The sequence below is a fragment of the Pan troglodytes genome, chromosome 4, assembly GCF_028858775.2.
Source record: "Pan troglodytes isolate AG18354 chromosome 4, NHGRI_mPanTro3-v2.0_pri, whole genome shotgun sequence".
NCBI lineage: Eukaryota > Metazoa > Chordata > Mammalia > Primates > Hominidae > Pan > Pan troglodytes.
The window spans coordinates 36,285,595-36,307,287 of NC_072402.2; the positions used below are offsets into that span (position 1 = coordinate 36,285,595).

Below are 21,693 nucleotides of genomic sequence, written 5' to 3' on the forward strand. Positions count from 1 at the left end.
CACACATTTTCTATGATCCTCTGTTTTTCCATCTCCCCACCTGAGCATGAGCTTCTTGAGAACAGGACCCCAGGCTTAAGTCATCATTGTATAACCAGCACTTTGCACAACACTCAACACACAATAGGTGCTTAATAAACACTTACTGGCTGATCTCAAGAGTCTGTGAAGAACTGAGCGTTGTCTTCTAACGCACCCTTAGCATCCATCTCCTTACCTGTCCTAAAGATGGCCCTTTCACTGGGCAGGCTACATCCAGTGAAGTTCACAGCCATCACCCACACTTGATAGCATCGGTCAGGTTCCAGATCTTCAAAAATGCAGTAGCTTTCTTTCACTGTCAGTCTGTATTCTTCTACCAACTCTAGCATAAGACACAATTAAAATCTAAGATGTCTTCCAAAGTTAATTAAAAGTTATAGTTACTGGAGAAAGTCATCTATGATTTTCTTTCAGTGGAAAATGCAAACTGATAACCTTACAGATACCATTATGTGAAAACCAGCTCCTTAGAATACATATGAAAGCAACAGCATTCTGAAAAGAGATACTTAGGATGACATAGTAATACTTGTTAACACTTCTCAGAAAATAATAGCATATTAGTAAGATTCTGAGCTTCATATACCACAATTAAAGTAACTTATTTCAGTAGCGAATATTAAAATTACATAATGTATATGTTAGCTTAAATCTCAGTAACACATTCTCAAGAAAATCTTAAGAACCAGTGCCAATATTTCAGAAGTGTATGTCATAAAAAAAGGACAACTTCATGGTTTTTAAACATCTTTACAGATTAGTAAACTATTTTGGTATTCAGTATGACCTTCCAGGTTTCAAATCCTGGTTTCTTCTCATGAATTCCAGAATTCTTTCCACTAGGGATTTCCACAATTTATAGAAATACTTAAATAACTTTGATAGGTCATAAGCTACTCTAAGAAGTAACTTTGTCCAATTAAGACATTTGCCTTCAAAAATTTTTAAAAATATTTTACTTTGAATATTTTAATAGTAAACATTATCCAATACCATTCTGAACAAACCTACCAATTTGGGCCAATTTGATTATTCTCACTGAAATTTTATCTCCTTTAAAACATATGATTTTCTTTGTAAATTTTGCCTATGGTAATTTCAGTTTCCCCCCCTTATGACTCTTGAATGTCACATCTTCAAAACTTTTCCACTTAAGAACCCAGACTGTTTCTTTAAAAGAAAATCGGGAGCTCTTCAACTTAGCAGGTTTCTCAATTGCCTCTCTCCTTTCCAATGAGCTGTACTTTCTGGACAGAAAGTTCAGTTTAAAGAACCTCATAAGGACCTGTACACTGAAGAATATTTCTCCCATATCCCAGAATCTGTGTCTGCAGTTTTCAATGGAATCATTCTTTTAGGCAAGGTCCTATGATATGGTTTGGTTCTGTGTCCCCACCCAGATCTCATGTTGAATTGTAATTCTCAGTGTTGGAGGAAGAGCCTGGTGGGAGGTGATTGAATCATGGGGGTGGACTTCTCCCTTGCTGTTCTCATAAATGAGTTCTCAAGAGATCTGGTTGTTTGAAAGTGTGTAGCACTTCCTGCTTTACTCTCTCTCTCTTCCCTGCCAGCCATGGGAAGATGTGCTTGCTTCCCCTTCACCTTCTGCCATGATTCTGTCTCCTAAGGCCTCCTCTGCCATGCTTCCTGTACACCTTGTGGAACTGTGAGCCAGTTAAACCTCTTCTTCATAAATTACCCAGTCTCAGGTATGTCTTTATAGCAGTGTGAGAATGAACTAATACATCCTATTACCCTGGCACTCCCTTTAACAGTGTACATAACATATGTCACTAGAGACCCTACTAAACATGGCATGGTATCACAGACTAGATTATCAGATTAGCTAACTGTTATTAACACAGTTCAGGGCACAGAAACAATGAGACACAGGATAGGGAAGTGTTTGGGGTGGGGGTGAAACCCAGTAAAAAAAAAAAAAAAGCACACCAAGCAACAACTATTTGATAAGAAGGGTCTCAGAGAGCCATGAAATAGAGCTAGAAATAGATGGAGATGAAGTATGGTGTAACAAAACACACACAGAGACAAACAAACAAAAGAATAAACTTTGGAGCCTGAAAGATGTGTGTTTGACTCCTGCCCCCGGTCATGTACAAGTTGCAAGGCCTTGAGCAAACTACGTAACCTCACATTAGTTTTCTCACTTGCAAATAGGGATAGTAACACTTACTTGGTTGTGCTGTGACAGGCATATGGAAATAGGTCAATAAAACAGGAGTCATGACATTACAGACAGATTTAGCCAACTTTACACCATGCCTATGATTGCTTTTTCAAACTTTTTTCTAAATTAATTATCACATGACATTTCAAAAGACTTAAATATTAGTAATAGTATAATATATTACCATTCATTCCTGATTACAAATTGGGCACCTGAGTTAGGACGCCAAGCCTGCCACATGCTCATCTGTTTTCCATAGTATGTGGGTCTGTCTTCAACAAGCAACACAGAATGGCAGCACTCCCAGCTCTGATTCATCAGGAAGCACAACCTCAAACTGCCTGGCTTCCAGGGCTTATTAGAAGTCCTTCTGAGCTGAGAGATACTTACAGAGGCTCAGCTGTAAGACATACCATCCATTCACCCTACTAAGCACTTTCATTTCTATCCACACATTAATTTGGGACACAGGAAGACTACACCATACCTAGGCCCACGCCCTGGGAACTGTGAACACTGAATGAATCTTGTGGCTTGTTGGTGGCTTTTAGCAAAGACAGACCTGAGAAACTGCCACCCATGACATCCCATGCTTCATTTGCATTCAGGTCATTGTGGAGCACAGTGTCCTCTCTATGGCTTCTTCCCTGAAAGTGGAACACGTGACACTTGTCTTTCAGGCTTTCGTACTGTTAAAAACTTTATTTTCCTTGAAACTCTGGTATGTTACCTCCTTTCTCTAAATGAGAACCACTTCATTGCTCCTGTTATTCTGAGAGCTCAAAGCCAAATGTGAATCTCAATTACAATATTTGTGTTGACTATTATAATATTTATGCCATTTTGTTTTCCCTGATCTTGATTCCCAAATTTTGCTTCTGTAGTTATTATTTCATTATATGGTTGTTGGGGTTTTGTTGTTGTTTTGTAAATGGCTATAAATGCTTTGTGGGAAGAGTCATAATACAGGTGTATATTTAAATACTTCACATGAAGATGCATGAATATGCATATGCATTTGTATTTGTGTTAGCAATCCTACCATTTACTTCTTGATCATCTTGTGGCTCCTCCATGCAGTAAACCTGAAATGAATCAATGACATCTTCCTTGTTCATGCTCCAGTAAACTGCAATTGTTGTGCTGGTGGCAGAATTTGGTTCCTGAGGTTCTAATCTAGGAGGCTGTGGAACTGGAATATAAACAAGTTTTATTGTAACTAATGCTGTTTTTATTAATTTTTTGGGCAAAAGTTACTTATGCTTGTTGAAAAAAATTCAAAGAATACAGAAATACATAGTATAAAAGTAGAAGGGCTCTCTTGTTCCCCCAAACCCCCAACCCCAATTATATTCTTTTTTATTTTTTTTATTTTAATTTTAACTTTAATTTAATTTTATTTATTTATTTTTGAGACTGAGTCTCACTCTGTCACCCAGGCTGGAGTGCAGTGGCACGATCTTGGCTCACTGCAACCTTTGCCTCCCAGATTCAAGCGATTCTTCTGCCTCAGCCTCCCAAGTTGCTGGGATTATAGGCGCCTGCCACCACACCTGGCTAATTTTTGTATTTTTAGTAGAGACAGGGTTTCATCACCTTGGCCAGGATGGTCTTGAACTTCTGACCTCAGGTGATCCACCCACCTCGGCCTCCCAAAGTGTTGGGATCACAGGCATGAGCCACCACACCGGCCAATTTTTTTTTTTAATCTGTTGAGATGGAGTCTTGCTTTATCACCCAGGCTGGAGTGCAGTGGCACAATCTTGGCTGACTGCAACCTCCGCCTCCCGGGTTCAAGCAATTCTCCTGCCTCAGCCTCCTGAGTAGCTGGGATTACAGGCCTGCACCACCACACCTGGCTAATTTTTGTATTTTTAGTAGAGGTGGGGGTTCACCATATTGGTCAGGCTGTTCTTGAACTCCTGGCCTCAAGGATTCCACCCGCCTCAGCCTCCCAAAGTGCTGGGATTACAGGCATGAGCCACCGCGCCCAGCCGTATTCTTTAGATGCAATCACTGTTGAATGTGTATCCCTCCACAATATTTTCTATGCATTTGTACATGTGCACATATATAATACACACAGAAATAAACAAAAATGTATTCCAAAATGGGATCACTTGAGAATACTCTTCTACAGACCTATAGTTGGAGCAATAAACTCATGTAGGTTAGAGGAGGCAACAACTGACTTGCTTATCCTTCAAAACAAAACACATGCTTTGCTAGATAACCAAGGTTGTATCATTCTGTATCAATATAGATTCTATATTCACGATAGAGGCAAATGAAACCCTTTTAAGATATAGTTGGTGTATCTTCAAGCCAGAAAAATACTTGCAAAAATAAAATATCAAAATACACTTTCTGAAACGACTATCCCATTTTTTCTTTCCAACATGGCTAGCCCTATCAATTTTTTTAATTACTAACTTTTTAAAAATTAAACAAAATATATAAAAACTACAGAAAAAGTAGCCTACTGATTCAGCATACATTTTAGACACCTAGTATAACTCTGTTGTTCTGAATTTTAATGACAACAAAATCCTTGGATGTTTTCCTAGAAACTTGTAAAGTTCATGATTATGCGTACAAACATTAATGGTATATGCAATGCCATAAATCAAATTTCTATGCAATTCTCCCCCCAAACTTATGACATAAAATCTTTGAACATATTTTACAAATTAGAGGAAAAGGTTATTCCCATAGTTGAAAAAATAGCGTGTTTTTTTTTTTTTTTTTGAGATGGAGTCTTGCTCTGTCACCCAGGCTGGAGTGCAGTGGTGCAATCTCAGCTCACTGCAACCTCCACCTCCCGGGTTCAATCATTTCTGCTGCCTGAGCCTCCCTAGTAGCTGGGATTACAGGCGCCCACCACCACGCCCAGCTCATTTTTTTGTATTTTTAGTAGAGATGGGGTTTCACCGTGTTGGCCAGGCTGGTCTCAAACTCCTTGACCTCAGGTGATCCGCTCGCCTCGGCCTCCCAAAGTGCTGGGATTACAGGCATGAGCCACTGCACCTGACCCAATAGCATGTTTTTACATTTATTTTTTATGGTTTTTTTTTCCAGTCAACAATTTCCTGAGAGATAAGTTTACTGAAATATTAATAATATGGGCCAAATTTTATGAGATTACTTTATTAAAAGTGGACACCAAAGGAAAAGAAAAATAAAGATCAGTTCAGCAAGAAGGTACAAATGAGAAAAACATAAATGGGTCTAAAGAATGTAGCAAAAAGAGACAAACTGAGAAGATGCAATAGCGATAAAGAGCTGAAAAAATACACAGTTGTGAAAAACGAGAAGCAGAAGAGGAGAAGGGTCAAGTTCATGGACTTCAATGCAGAGTGGCTGGCCCAAGGTTAAACACCAGATCCATCCCCTCTGTTATCTCAGCCTCAGTTTCCCCATCTTTAAAATGAGAAAACAATAATAATAGTATTACCTCCCAGTGTCATTATAGGAAGCAAATAATATCTATCGAGTGCTTAGCAAAGTGGCTGACAGGTAACCAGTGCTAACATTCAGAAAGCAAAGGGGCCTTGGCAGGAGCACAGGAAACAGAGGGGCAAGGCAGGAAGCTCCTGAAGATGAGGGCTGAACGAGGGACCCATCATCTGGAAAGCCACAGAGGCCACAGAGGTAAGACCTGAGGAGCGAACTGCATGCTAAGGCAGAGGCCGCTGGTGAGAGCGCCTCCCCAGGAACTGATCACGGGTCAGAGACCCTGATACTGTCTTGGAATTTATTGCTTGTCTTCCCAGCAGGAAATGGATGTCACATTCTAAATGAGTTTGTCCAGAAAAATGTAGTTCAGTAAATTTTCATGTTACGCAGGTCTATGAAAGGACCAAGCAGAATGTTTCAAGGATTGTCGATCATCTTTGAAGCAGTATTTGAGAATTACTTGAGGCATGAACAATGAAAATGCTCCCCCTTTTATCTTATGAATTATACATGGAGCTGTATCTGCTTTTTAAAAATGAAAACATCTTTCACATTTCTCTCTCTTTCTCGGGTAAATTAACAAACTTAAAAACTGATTAATTGATCCAAGAAAATCACTTAATTTCAAGGAAGAAGCAAAGTATGTAGGTTAGAAATTTTGTTTTATGTGCTCCTTCCCCCAAAAGCATTAAAGGTAAAACACCTTTTTTCAGAAACAGGAAATACTTTTACTTTTCAAAGGATTCTAAAATGAAAAGGGAATAAGAATATTCCATAGATATAATCTAATAATAATGGCTGGATTTACAATTCTTATGTGGTAGAACAACATCAGAGACCCGGAGTTTAGCAACTCTGTTTACACTTTTACAGTAATAAACTTGAATAAGTATGATGCTGGCTGGGCGCGGTGGCTCATGCCTGTAATCCCAGCATTTTGGGAGGCCAAGGAGGGCAGATCACTTGAGTTCAGGAGTAGGAGACCAACCTGGCCAACATAGCAAAACCCCATGTCTACTAAAAGTACAACAATTAGCTGGGCATGGTGATGCACGCCTGTAATCCCAGCTACTGGGGAGGCTGAGGCATAAGAATGGCTTGAACCCGGGAGGCGGAGGTTGCAGTGAGCCGAGATGGTGCCACTGCACTTCAGCCTGGGCGACAGAGTGAGACTCTGTGTGGGGAAAAAAAAAAAAAGGTATGATACCAAAAAATACCAAAATGAAAGTTTAGGGCTTCATTATAAGAGGCTAAGGAATTGGGTAGAAGAATCACCCCTCTGCCTGATGAAATGTGCCCAAAAAGAGCCGCCACACTGGGGGAGTTAAGCTTTAACCAAACTGGACTTTGGAATCTGTGACCAGATACAGATTTCCACTCAACCTGGCCTTTGGAACGTCCTCAGGAGAGCAGCATTATTCACAATAGCCAAAAAGTGGAAGCAACCCAAGTATCCACCAATGGATGAATAGGTAAGAGGAGGAAAAGTTTCACATGTTACAACATGGTAAGCTTTGAGGATATTACTCTAAGTTAAACAAACCAGTCACAAAAAGAGAAATACCGTATGATTCCACTTAGATGAAGTACTTAGAGTAATCAAATTCACAGAAACAGAAAGTAAAATGGTGGCTGCCACAGCCAGGAGAAGGGGAGAATATGGAGAGTTAGTGTTTAATGGATATAGAGCTTCTGTTTTGCAAGATGAAGAGTTCTGGAGAGGATGGCAGTGATGGTTGTACCACAGTGTGAATGTCCTTAATGCCACTAAACTGTACAATTAAAAATGGGCAAGATGGTAAATTTTGTTATGTGTATTTTACCACAATTTAAAAAAAAATCCCCAGGTGCCAGCATCAAGGAAGCCTAGATTCATGTTTGTTTATCATGATCTGTTTCTCTCATCTTTCTCAGCAGCACTCTGCCTTTTCGCTGTGGGGCAGACTCTGAAGCCAAACTCCCCTGCCAAACACACCCCAACCGGCTGTGTTTTCTTGAAAACAGAACATTTTTCTGTTCCTCTCTTTCCTCACCTTTCTTCACCTGTCAAATGGGAATAACAAAACCTACCTCCTTGGGTTATGGTGAGATTAGATGATTTGATATGCTTAACGGTTTCCACAATGCCAGCCATCGTATAAGCATGGAATAAATCGTATGGGCTGCTACTTCTCATTGGAAAACTCACATCCTTTTCTCATTGTATCTGCTTAGTTTAGGTAGGGGGTCATCAGATCAACTTTTCAGGTCACAGGTGAGGACTTCTGAGAGGTGTCACCAAATGCACAAAAACTACTTAGCAGCAAGTCAACATCCTGGGCTCCAATTTTGTGAAACAGACGCACAAAGTAACATTTATGGCTCTGAGATCAGTCTCTCCATGAAAGGCTTCCAGCCACAGGGACCGCCATGTGCACTTGCTGAGTTAATTGTTAACACTTTGTGACATTTTAACTCTGTGACCTCTAAAATATATTAAATGTCCTCTCATTGCCCATTAAGTGTTGAAAAGCATATCCTCCTAAATGAACAGTGGCATATAATGAATCCCTTAAAAGCAAAAGACCAGCTCTGTTAATCAAACTTTCTTAGTTTGCAATCACTGCCCAAGTCTAATCCCTCTTAAAGACATTACAAGAAAACACTTTGAGACATTTCTAGAGAAAATCCATTAAGATCAATGATTGAGCTTTTAATTTTATAAAGGGCTGGTGGGGTTTTGGGTTTTTGTGTGTTGTGTGGTGTCGTGTTGTTTTTGTCTTTTTAGACATACAGTAGCCTTTTTAGTAGTTACTAAATTAAAACTCTTTGTACAGGAATGAAAGTTAATCATCAATTTAAACACAACAGCCATCTTTTTTGTTTTTGTTTTTTGGGGTTTTTTGTTGTTGTTATTGTTGTTGTTTTTAGACATGAGGGTCTTACTATGTTGCCCAGGCTGGATTCGAACCCTTAGGCTCAAGTGATCCTCCCGCCTCAGCCTCCTGAATAGCTGTAATCTTTGAGGTGATTTTGGAAGACTACAGCATCTTTTAAGGAGGACATCTGAGCATGTTGTACAGTAAGAAAAACTTGGTAACTTCACTGAAACATGGCAGCTTTGAAAAATCTAAATAAGTTTCATTGTCCTGTTTGTTAAAATAGCACATTAAAAAATATTGTGAAGAGCTGGCAGGATGCTTCTGACAGCTGAGTGGGAGGCTCCTGGCTACAGATCATGGTGCTGAGCTGATAGTTCTCTAAGCTCATCTGTTTAGTTTGAAAAAAGGGGAAAAGAACTGAATTGAAGAGGGGAAAACCACTCATAAAGAGAAATCTGTTTGACACGTAGGAAAACATTTGACTTCTTTTTTCTTCTATACCTGGCTGCTGGTATGAGGCAAATGAGAAGAGAGGGAGAGAAATCCTATTTTTAAATTAAAGAAAAAAAAAAGAGGAGACCCTTTGGTTCCATGGCTCCTTCCACCTCCTCAATCTCCAAGCAAGTCATAAAGCTTCAGATGGAAATGCACAGAAATGGGATGTTCCTCCCATGCTCAATTTCAGAGTCTAGCTGTAACATTTTACAACTAATACTTTTCTTTTTCCAGTTACATGTCTTTACACTCAAAATCTTTTGTATATATCATTACATACAAAACAAACAAGCAAAAACTGCCATATTTCATCTAGGTAATTAATATATTAAAATGCTTACCAGCCACTTGTTTTAACATCTGGTCACTTCTTGCCAAGCTGTCATCATAATGTTCAAAAAGGGAAAACGCAGCAGGCATTTTCTCTAAAGAAGCAGTGCTCTCCATTGCAGAAAGCAACCTATCAGGGGAATAGAGCTCTACATAAGTTAAAAAATTATTAACATACAGAATGAAAGTGAAAAAAATTGTTCAAAATGAAGCTGGTGTTGGTAGTGGTGGTTTGCATAAGGCAGGGCCTCTCACTCTATCCAAAAAAGGATTTAAAGCTTTAAAGTCTTGAAATATATGTCTAAAATCTATTCTTAGGCAACTGGTAATATTGGAAATTTCATTCCTATATCCTCTAGTTAGAAAGATTCTATCAAGCAATACAGTCTTAAGTGTTTTACATATAAAGTTGGTCCTAAAAATTACTTCATTTTAGGGATTATTTTCTTTATTTCCTAAAGGGAAAGGATTTATATCCAAAGCCTTTCATACCCACTGAGGCTTCAAAGGATAAAAATGCTAAGAGCACATCTAGAAACTTAACACACTGTAGATGTCCTTGTTCTCAAACCTCGATATTAAGCTTCTAATCATTTTGTCATTCAAAACATGTTTATTTACTATGTCCCAGGCATTGTGCTAGGTACTGGGGAAAGAGCAATGAGAGGATAAAGCCTATCATTCGTAAAAGACTAAACAAGCCACAATTTCTAAATCAACAGCTTTATGGACTCAACACCCTCATTAGCTGGAATGCCAACTGATGCTAAGTCTAAGTATTTGTATCCAGATGAAATGTGGATTTAAACAAACAATGACAAAAAGGTTTCATTTCCATGGATGTCTTGGTTTTCCCAGCAGACCCACTGCACTTGCTGTTGGAACTTTGTTCTCCCAGACACTTGCTCAGCTACTTCCTTGACTTAATTTAGATCTCTGTTCAAATGTCAGCTCCTCAGAGAGTACGCTACTAATACAGCCTTGCCTGCCCCCTCCATTCTTCACTAGGCTTTGTTTTCCCCAGACTTATCACAGCCTCTTCGGTTTTTGTCCGTCTGCTTCACCAGAATACCGTTTATATGCAGGAAAGGACTTTATTTTGTTCACTACTGTATTCTACTGTATTACTTGGCACATGGTGGGCATTTAATAAACATATTTTGAATAAATAAGAGGCCAATAGTTTTGTGGGGGTGTGGATATCAGGATCTCAGTGACGGTGGATTTATGGTCAGTATGAAGGAAAAATATTATAAAATAAAACTGAATGTTTAAAGAGTGACTTCTACACTTACTACTGTCAGAAACAATAAAATTCACTATCATTTGATTTAGGGGAGGTGGTTCCAGAGGGGCTTCAAAGAGGAGGTAACATTTGGGCTGGGTATTAATGAGTGGGAGTTTCCTAGGCAGAAGAGAGAACAAGTAAGGGCATTGCAGATAGAAGAAGGGTATGAACCCAGGCATGGAGATGCAGCCAAGTACAGCACATTCGAGGGCCAGAGGGCACCGTGGGAGTTGGGAAACACAGACAGTCAGGGATCAAATAGAAAAGTTGTTTGTGGCTTGACTATAAAGAGCCTTTCATACCCACTGAGAGTTCAATTTTGTCTTTTAAGGCAGGGAGAGCCACAAAATTGTTATAAAAGGGAAATTTAGATGACTATCTTGGCAAGTGTCTAAGGAAGGATCAGGGTAAGCAGAGGAGGGAGGTCTGAGGTCAGGTGGGAGAACCCCATAGGGTCTAGTGAGGGAAGACAGCACGAGCCTAAATTAAGACTGTGGGGATGGAGAGGGTGGAAATGATAGGCTCAGAATGAACAAAAATGGTGCCCCATACATGCACTAAGCCCTCTAAAAATACACATCACTGATGTGTATTAATGTAGGACATTTTGTAGCACAAAGGCTCTGATTGTAGGTACCACAAGCAAAATGTTTTTTCCCTTATGCACTGAACCTATTCTAGTTTAACATCAGCATAGGAAAAGGCAAGCAGACATCCTTTTAGAAGCAGGTCTTACAATGGTTGCAACTCTTTTTCATTATTATAACACAAAAGAGCAAAACGGAGAAAAAAAATGAATCCCCTCAACAAACAGCATTTTCTATGCAAATGTGTTTTTCAAGATATGTAAATGTTTAGTCTAAATATGCTTGACAGCATTCCTTAATTTAAGCATTTTTAGTGTTGAGAAAAAGCATTTAATATACAAGCACTGCCTTTAGAGATGTAATACGAAGGGAGGGAGAAAAAGTGGCAAGGTAAAATAAACCACAACTGACTCTTGAGCAAGACGGGGTTTAGGGCACTGACTCTCTGTACAACTGAAAATCCATGTGTACTGTTTGACTCCCCAAAAACTTAGCTACTAATAGTCTGCTGTTGACTGGAAGTCTTACCAATAACCTCAAGAGTTGATTAACACATATTTTGTATACGTATTATATACTGTATTCTTAAAATCAAATAAGCTAAAGAAAAGAGAAATTCCTCAGAAAATCATAAGGAAGAGAAAATACACTTACAGTACTGTACTGTATTTATTAATACCTTAAGTTTACATCATCTCTTCACAAGATGAATCACCTGAAATGCTGAAATGGAAGGCAACGGTGGCTACAGACCTCAATCTACTGAAAAGATCAAACAATTCAACTTCTTCTTGTAATGTCATGACTTTTCTCTGTTTCTGGGGAGCACATCCAGGATCACTAGTGCCACTTCCTATGGGTATCATGGCGTTATTCAAGGTTTATGGTATCACACCGAATATGGTAAAAAAAAAAAAATAGGCAAAAACCTTAGGAGATCACTTTTTACTGCAATATACAATTTACTGGAGAGACTAACTGCTCACAGGGAGATGATTAGCATGACACAGTTTTTTAAGCAGAGATTCACAACACTTGAGCTCATCAGAACAGCAACAGGAGGTGGTTACAAAATTATTAAAGTAGTATGGTAGCAGTATAGTTGTAGAAATTATTTGAGTAGTACAGTATTACTACAGTTAATTTTATGCAGTTATGATTTAGTACTGTATCTTTATGTTTGTTTACATTTCTCCCAACTGCATATGGTGCTATGGACGGTGGTGTTTGTGTGCATAAATGTTGATGTTCTTAATTTTTATAATAGATTTGTGTATATTTTATGATAGTAAATGATAAAATAGACTAATATTTACATATATTTTATGTACTTGTGACATACCTAACATTTTCTTAATTTTTCAACATTTCTGGGCTATGCAGTTCATCTTTGAGTTTTTTTCAAACTGTCACAAATCTCAAAAAAATTTTCCAATATATTTATTGAAAAAGATCCACATATCAGTGGACCTGCACAGTCCAAACTCGTGTTGTTCAAGGGCCAACTGTAGATAATTAGCACTTCTTATAGAAAGGAACATCAATAACATTGAGACTTTGAGACAGAAGTTTTCTTGAGGACATGGAAAGCTTTTCAGTGATGGCGCCCAGCTTCATCAAGTGTGTGCACGTGTACATGCACGTTTGACAGTGCTTTCTTTAATTGTTCATCTTTCTTCACCAAATCCCAGAATATTGTTGTCTTTTTTCTTTACAGGAAAATAATGGTTAGCCCAAGTGTACTCTCCTTTAAGAGACAGGCAGCTTTAGCAAAAAATTAATTCACTGTCAACTGGACAATGAAATAGAAATTAATTAAAATGACACACAGATGAACATATTTAAGCACAAAACCGAAGAAAGAGTATTTAGTATTAAGTGGATGTCAATTTATATTTGCAATATTCTGATGGTTAGAAAGGTAAAAACATTCTATTGCATTTTTCAACTTTTCACTCACCAAATTTTCTTAGTGAGCAATAACTTCCATGAATGGATAAAATATAAGTAAGCAAATATGCGTCTACACTGTCCAGTATAGATGGAATGGCACTGTAAATCCATGTGCTTTTTGGATAAAAAGAAATGTCACTAATATTTAGAAAAAATAATTTGTTTAAAATAAAGGAAACTGGAGGTGGGCAGATCACTTGGCCTGAGGAGTTCAAGATCAGCCTGGGCAACATGACAAAACCCCATCTGTACTAAAAATACAAAAAATTAGCAGGGCACGGTGGAGCGCACCTGTGGTCCCAGCTACTTCGGAGGCTGAGGCAGGAGAATTGCTTAAACCCGGGAGGTGGAGGTTGCAGTGAGCCAAGATCGTGCCACTGCACTCCAGCCTGGGTGACAGAGTGAGACCCTGGCTCAAAAAAATATAGATAGATAGATAGATAGATAGATAGATAGATAGATAGATAGGGAACTCGGAATAAGGCCTGGGTATCAGTTTCCAGACCTGATTGGTGTGTCTTAGACTCGTCTGTGAGAATTGGTAACAAGCAGATGCCTGGTCTCACTCTGGAAATTTTGATGTAGTGGATCTGGGGTGGGACCAAAGGATCTTTGGTTAAACAAATTGCACAGGTGATTTAGGCACAGCCAGTTTGGGGAATTACTGGGACAAAGGATAGATTGTATAAACCAGAACTTTCAACCCTGGCTGTGCATTAGAATCATCTAGGAAGCCTTAAAAATGCTCATCTACACCCCAGAGCAATTAAATCAGAATCTCAGAAGATTCAGGCATCAGCATTTTTAAAAGCTCCTTGGGGAATTCTATTCATAACAGAGCCACTGTTATAAAACACTTATTGATTAATGTCAATACGTCAAATTATTTTCAAAAACTAACTGGTAATATTCTGTTGAATAGAATTTGTTTTAGGTAAATAGGATTCATCTGTGTGATTTCAATTACCTAAAAAAATCATATTTCTAATCTAAATCCTTTTTTATATTATAATACATTATAGATACAAATTTCTGATTTTACTCTATGCTGTATCACAATTTGAATTGGGATGGAAGTAAACTGAAGATGGTATTTACAATTTAGAAATTTACATTTAAAATTACACTAAAAGGAGAAAACATTAGGCTCAAACCAGAAGGAAAGACCTCAGGTCTTGCTATGGGGCAAAAGGAAGAACGTGTCAGATCTGTTGGAGAATTATAATATGAGATGCTCTGAAAGATAAACATAAATCTGATGTTACATGTTTTTATAGACAACATGTTTTCTTGTTGAGTGTTTTGCTTTTGGAAAGAATGAAGAATTCTCTTAGATGAAGTGTTAAAAACACCAACAAAACAAAACAAAATCAAAGGAGGGAGATTCATTTAGGTTAGCTGAGCAGAAAGAGAAGATAAATGCATGACTATCTTTTGAAGAGAAAATGATAGAACAGTCCATTAAAATTACATAAATCATAAAATTACTCAAGGCAGATATGAATGATTCTTTCAAATACTCATGTTTAACCAATGCATCTAAGCATCTACAAAATGTTCTATATGCAGTGACAGGAAAGATGGCCTAGATTAGGCTGAAAATGCAGAATACATCTTGAGGAAGCAGTTAAAAATCTACATTATGATAATTGTTATTTAACTAAAGCACATGCAGTTTTCTTTCAAAGCTGTCATTTAGCTTTTAAAAGCACTGTGTCTAAAAGTGAAAATACTGTAGTCCACTAAATGCATTTTTTAATTGGCAGCTCATTTTCCATAAAGCACCAAAATATTAAAAAGCAAGCATCCAGTCATGCTGTTTGCCACTACATTGTATCATGTTTTATATACCTTTCATTGATTTCCTCAAACGACTTAGGGAGAAAGAGAGAGGAAGGAGGAGGAGGAGAAGAGAGAAAAAGAGAGAGAGAAAGAGAGAGAGAAGCTAATTAACAACAGACAGAAAAAACAACCAGGAGCATTAAGATTACCCACGTTTGAAAATCATAACCCCTCAGCTTCCCTGAGGTTGTTTTTGTCTCAGTCTGGGCAGCAAGGACATAAGTGCTCACAAGGCGGGGTGCAGGGGAGGGGGAATGGGTGGGATGGGCAGTGTCAGAACAGGGATGGAGGATGGTTTCATTTGCAGTTGGCTCTGTCTCCGTGATCAGCGGGACTGGCAATGAGTTGCTTATGCTCTGCTTCTCTCTATTCATCAACCAATGGCTTAGCTTCCAGAATAGAATTCTCTAAAGCAGGAAAAATGACTTAAATGTTTTCAATGAGGGATAGAGATCAAAACTGTAATCAGTATTTAGCTGAGTGACATTTTGTGTGCTTTTCTATATTTTCCAATTTTAAAAAATGAGTATTACTTTTATAAGTAGAAATGCCATCTTTTTTTTTTTTTTTTTACAGTTTGCTCTTCTAGAAAGAAGTAAATTATTCTTATTCTTACAGAACAAAGATAAGGTTCTCAGGGAACAAAAAGCACTTAATTAACGTTATGCTTCACAAGCAGTGCCCAATTTACGAATAAGAAGCTTTGCCTTAATTACACACAAAACAATGTAATGAGTTTAGTTCTCTTTGAGAATGGCCATGTCCACTTCACCAAAATTTGCCCTGGCAAGAGCTGTCCCCAGAGGCAAATCAAAAGGCTAACATTGTTCCGTTTTGCCTTGCTGTATCTCCAAAGTTTTCTAAAGGGTAGGAGGATGGGGAACTTTGAAAGGGAGGTTCCCAGTCATCCTAAGAGCAGTGCTTCTTGCTGTGTGACAATTAGGCTTGGAACTGCCTTCAGGGAAGACATCTCCACTATTTCTGCTTAATCCTGGCTTCATGGAGACCCAGCATCTCACTGAATATCCTAGGGAATTGCAGGGAGCACAGAGGTGTCTCTGCTGGTGCAATTTGAGGAGCACCCAAGGGAATTTCCATGTCTACAAGTTACCTGCTTGAATTAAGGAATCCTGTCCCCAAGAAACCCCTTGTAAAAACACCAACATATTTATTACCTGAGAGGGGTACCCCATTATGTCATCCTTTTGCACACCCAAATGTTACTCTCAGCCCCTTGGCCAGGCTCAGAGGGGGAACAGCCCATATGAGTGGTCACTTCAGCTTAGAGAGTGAAGAGGATGGCCCCAGGAGCCAGCCTGAGGACGCCAGCTGGCCCTCAGAGGGAAAGCATGGCAGGAACAAGGCTTCTTTCCCTCCCTCTTAGACAGTGACCAATCAATCCAGTGGGACGCAATGGATGATGATGCTGCGGGCTGTCTCTTTCAGCTGTATCTTTCAGCTGGATCTGGGCATTGAGGCTTTCAGGGTTTGCTGGGCCTTTTCTATAGGCATCAGGCATGCCCAAATAATGTTTAAATGCCAGAATTATATAAATCCCACACAGAGATATAAATAATCTTAAGGAATAGTGAAAAATGAAGTTTTAAAAGTAGATGTGCCAGAGTGGGCGCAAGGTGTTTGAGCCCATTTTACTTGGCACTTACAGTCAGGAAGACGGCCTCATCAAGCTCCTCTGCTTCTCTCACGATGGTCTCCAGGGTGTCCTTGGCAGTGTCCATGCTCTGCAGAAAGTGGACCATCTGCTCATGCAGGAACTCCATCTTCTTCTTCTTCACTTCCTCAAAGCTCTGGGCTTTCTCATCATACTGTGCTAAAACCTTCTTCATCATTTCCTCATTCTGTTCTTCTAGCCTTTTCTCATTTTTACTACAGTTTTCCTGAAAACAAACAAGCAAAAAAGCCCACTTCTGAATGAAACAAGAAATGCTGCTTTTTTTTTTTTTTTTTTTTTTTTTTGGAAACACCAGCCTTTTAAAGAATTGACCTCTGGCATCCTGATCAGAGAATCAGACATCACATGCACAGTTCAAATTTCTAACCTACCAATCCCTTTCCCACAATTAGTTTTGCAATAAAGAAATAGAATTTACTGTAACAGTATCATCAAGAAAGTTTTAGCTACCATAATATAAAATATATATTTTTTCATATGGAAGTCTTGCCCACCTGCACTCACACATGATGAAACTTGAAAATGGCATCACGTTGAGTGAGCATCCCTGGCCTTCAGATGGTGGAAATGCATCACTCCACTAAAATCACAGTGCAAGGCAGAAAGCCCAGATATGGAATGGGGGCTACCTCCCCAAATGTTCTCCAGCGAGATGGCAGGTTATCCCACAGTGGGAGAAACTTCGTTGCCTGTCCAGACACATCCAGATGCCTGGCTATCCTCACTAGTGGGGCTAGTAATAAGATGATCCCATAATTTACTCCCTAAAAAGGACACCTGGGGAAGGGGACACCCGAAATAACTAGCATGTACTAGTTGATCTACAACATGAATTAAGCAGACCTCTTACAAGCAAACCAGCATGTGGAGTGGCCCCAGTAGTAGGGAAACTGTGCAGCAGCCTCTGCAGTGGCCTCAGGCCCTCTGCCAGTCCTGATTGACTGGTGAGGGTGCCTGGGCCATCTCTGTATAAGGATGGAGCATTGCTAGTCCCTCTCTTCCCTGCAGAAGGGATAAGAGCCAGCAGCTAGGAGAGTATGAACTCATCAGAGATAGTCGTGCTATGAGAGGCACTCGCTGGCCCTGGGCATGGGACACTGGACAGTGACTCAGAGCATTTCTGCAGAGTTAACCCAGTGAGAGGCATGAAAATGAGGAATGTACTCTAAGACTTGGTTTCTTATCTATAAAATTGGAACAATAATAACACCTATCTCATATAATTGTGAGGATTCAGTCAGGTAAAGCATGTAAAGCATTTGCCCTATTATAGTAAGTGTCTAATAAATGCATGTCTGTTGTTACAGGCAAATCTTTTATCCATAGGCAGAAAGGAGTCTCACTCATTATGCACAGAGAGAAGACTTTAAGCATTCTCGCTTTGAATGGAACCGAACCAACAATGGCAAACAACACATGCGCATAAAATCCCCAAGTCAGATCCCTTCACCTCAGAATCATTTACTTCTGATACTGTGAACAAGCCGGGTTAAGGTAAAATGGGTGTGTTAACTTACCTCGATGGTATTAAAAAAGGATTCTATCTCACTAACAAAGGCTTCAATCCTCAAGGACTTTTCTTGTAAATTTTCTAGAAATTCTGCTAATTGAACCTGAAGAAAAGAATTAAGATATCCTTAGTATATGACATTTAGGAAGAGAACTTCAACCAGTGAGCTCCAAGTTCCTTATAAATTTAGTATGTTTGGTAGAGACTTACTATACTATATCCACTAACAAATCAATCCTTAAATTTTCTTTACTGCCTCATCTGACTATAGATAATTCTGTATGATAATTAGGAGGTTTTGAGTGAAAACCTCAAAACAACTACACAAAGACAGTATATCTTCGTAAGTGAAAGAATGGACTTTCTTGATAAACTGATGAGCTCAAAACATACCTGTTTTAATGAACCATAGATTTGAATGCGTTCTCTCTAGTAAGGCCTTGGTTTTTATATGTTCTGAGAGAGGAGTCTTTTTGCTAAACTGTTCCAATATACCTGAGTAATTTCTTCACTTTTACACTAATGGCCTGAGAAGGTGATCAGAGTGCCACAAGGCCCGAAATTTAGCATACCAACTGAGAGAAACTGCCTACTAAAGGGACCTAAAAGTTCTAATGACCCTCAAAGGGTTAAAATACTCAAGGGGTAACAGCCAACTAGAAAACATATGGGGTGACAGGGGAGCATGGTACCCACTTTAGCCGTAATTATAAACCTAGCAACAGCCAATCTTGCTAAACTTAAAAAATAACAAAGCAGAAAAAATAGCAGAGCTTCAGCTGTCTGATTCACTACCACAGACTGATGGAGATACAACATTGATGGAGGCCTCTTCAGGATCTGGTCTCTACTTCCCTCTATGGCCCTTACCTCTTCTCCACAGCCCCCAGGCTCCAATCACACAGGCTTTGTCATTGCACTCTTTCTCATCTGTGTGCCTTCATATGGTATTCCTTGGCTCTAGAATGTTGTCCCTGCCCTTGACTGCTAGAAGAGCTCTATCTCATTTAAAGCTCACCCAAGCGTCACCTTTTAGAGACACCTTTGCTAACATTCCCCTTCCTACGCCACCATTTCACTCCCAAAAGGTTAGTTTCTCAGAACATTGGGCTTTTGCAACATTGTATTGATTTGGGGAATCTACAAGTCCATCTTCCTTTTTTTTTTTCACTCTCAATGATTAGCACAGTTCCTAACACACAATGGGAGATAAATAAACACTGAGAATGCAGGAAGGGAGTGAGTAAATGAAGAAAATAAATAACAGACAAAAGATAAGCACATGATGGGGATGGACTGGGGAGGAAACACAAGGACTTGGGTGATCTGTAACTGCAGCCATTGGCTCCTGGAACAGGCACAAATGCCTGCCCTTAAGATGCTAGAAAATTCTCAAGCTACAATTTTTTAAATTGATTTTTATTTTTAAAAAGTTGCCAACTGGCCAGCTGCAGTGGCTACTGCCTGGAATCCCAGCACTTTGGGAGGCCTAGGTGGGAAGATCGCTGGTAGCCAGGACTTCGAGACCAGACTGGGCAACATACTGACATCTTGTCTCCACTAAAAATTTAAAAAGTAGCTGGGTGTGATGGCATGTGTCTCTAGTCCCAGCTACTCAGGAGGCTGAGGCGAGAGGATTGCTTGAGCCCAGAAGGCTTCAGTGAGCTATGATGATCATGCCGCTGCACTCTAACCTGGGCAACAGAGTGAGACCCTGTCAAAGAAGAAAGAAGAAAAAAGGAAGAAGAAGAAGAGGAGGAGGAGGGGGGAAAGGAAGAGGGGGAGGAAGAAGGGGAGGAGGAGGAGGAGGAAGAAGAAGAAGAAGAAGAAGAGGAGGAGGAGGAGGAAGAGGGAGGAGGAAGGAGGAGAAAGGAGGAGTAGGAGGAGGAATTGCCAACCAAACAACTCTTACTAATCTTCATAGCTGACTTAATGAAATGAAGCTAGCTGCTTGGCTTTAGTCAACTGGGTTCCCACCTTCTCCTTCTCATACTGTTTAGAGAAGATCAAGAATTAAAAAAAACTTTAAAAATGATTTTAAGGCAGGAGACATCATATCTCTCTACTTATAAAATTTGTTTTAAATTGATAATACTTAGATGATTATTTTTTAATATCTAAAACTCATAGAGATAAACAAAACATATTAAGAAGACCAAAAAAATTCAGTCTTCTTTCTGCTGGCAGTGCTCAGTAGTTGTGAGTTAAAACAAAGTATCACCACAGAATGGGGCCCACTTCCACTGTAGCTCATGCATGTGACGTCTGAGATTTCACAAAAGAAGTTGCCCTACTCCCTAACCCCAAACTTTAACAAGTAAAGTTTCAACAAAACTATACCCTGGAGAACTAGAACCAATATCAGACAAGTTGAGAAGAATTAATTTGGGAGTTAAAAAATGCCAAGATTCTAATATGTTATCCTATTGAATCAAAATGAGTCTGATAATTATTTAACAAGGACCTAATTGAATGATCATATTGAAAATCACTACCATTATCAAGGTACTGAGCCAAGCAGTATGCGTATATAGTCAAGAACATGAGCTCTGGCATCAGAAAGATCTGGGTACCAGCCCCAGTTTCGCCTTCCATGACCTTGGGCAAATCATTTAAACTCTCTGAGACGATTTTATTATCTGCAAACTAATGACAGTGACAGAGCTGTTAGAAAGACTAAAAGATATCCTGTATATAAAGAACTTAAGACTGGGCATTGTGACTCACACCTGTAATCCCAGCACTTTGGGAGGCCAAGGAGGGAGGATGGCTTGAGCCCAGGAGTTCTAGACCAGCCTGGGCAGCATAGGGAGACCCTGTCTGTACAAAAAAAATTTTTAAATTAACCCAGTGTGGCAGTGCATGACTATATTCCCAGCTACTTGGGGCTTGGGAGGCTGAGGTGGAGGGATCACTTGAGCCTGGGAGGTCAAGGCTGCAGTGAGCTGTGATTACACCACTGCACTCCAGCCTGGGTGACACAGCGAGACTCTGTCTCTAAAAAACAGAAACAAAAACAAAAAATAGTGCATGGCACAGAGTAAATCCTCAATCGTTATTGTTATTTAGTAATTTTAAGATAATTCCAGCTGCCCTATGGAGAATGGATTAAAGAGGTAAGAATGGTGAGACCAGTAGGAGGGCTATGGAAAGGTAGAGGAGAGTCTCAAAGACTACATTCCAATAGTATCTCAGGGAAGTGGAGTATTTATAGTCACTTACAGGAGGATACATGTTGGGACTAACTTATCTGGAACACTGGGGTCCTACAGACATAGCCAGAAAGAATGCAAAAAAATTTCTGCTTCTAACATGAATTTTATAAATTAAAAGGAAATACAAAGAAAGTAAAATCTTAAACTGTCTTAATGTATTATTCATATATAACTTGCAATGAAATGTCTCAATGTATTGTAAATGTGTCTCTTTAAAGGATGATATTGTAGAT

General features: G+C 39.3%; 1 protein-coding gene across 2 annotated transcripts in view; it reads right to left on the reverse strand.

The window, feature by feature from the left end:
* The window catches only part of CMYA5 (cardiomyopathy associated 5), a 104,140-nt gene that overhangs the window by 32,164 nt on the left and 50,283 nt on the right, over positions 1-21,693 (reverse strand). For both annotated transcript variants that reach the window (XR_010157201.1, XM_001137947.7), the window contains exons 3-8: positions 18,253-18,348; positions 16,707-16,940; positions 15,052-15,074; positions 9,384-9,502; positions 3,273-3,422; positions 218-364 (exon numbers count right to left, since the gene is read on the reverse strand). Coding sequence is in view for 1 of the 2 variants with exons in the window: in XM_001137947.7 (XP_001137947.6) it covers positions 218-364; positions 3,273-3,422; positions 9,384-9,502; positions 15,052-15,074; positions 16,707-16,940; positions 18,253-18,348 (769 nt within the window). In the remaining variant the exon portion in view is untranslated. The remainder of the gene's footprint in view (positions 1-217; positions 365-3,272; positions 3,423-9,383; positions 9,503-15,051; positions 15,075-16,706; positions 16,941-18,252; positions 18,349-21,693) is intronic.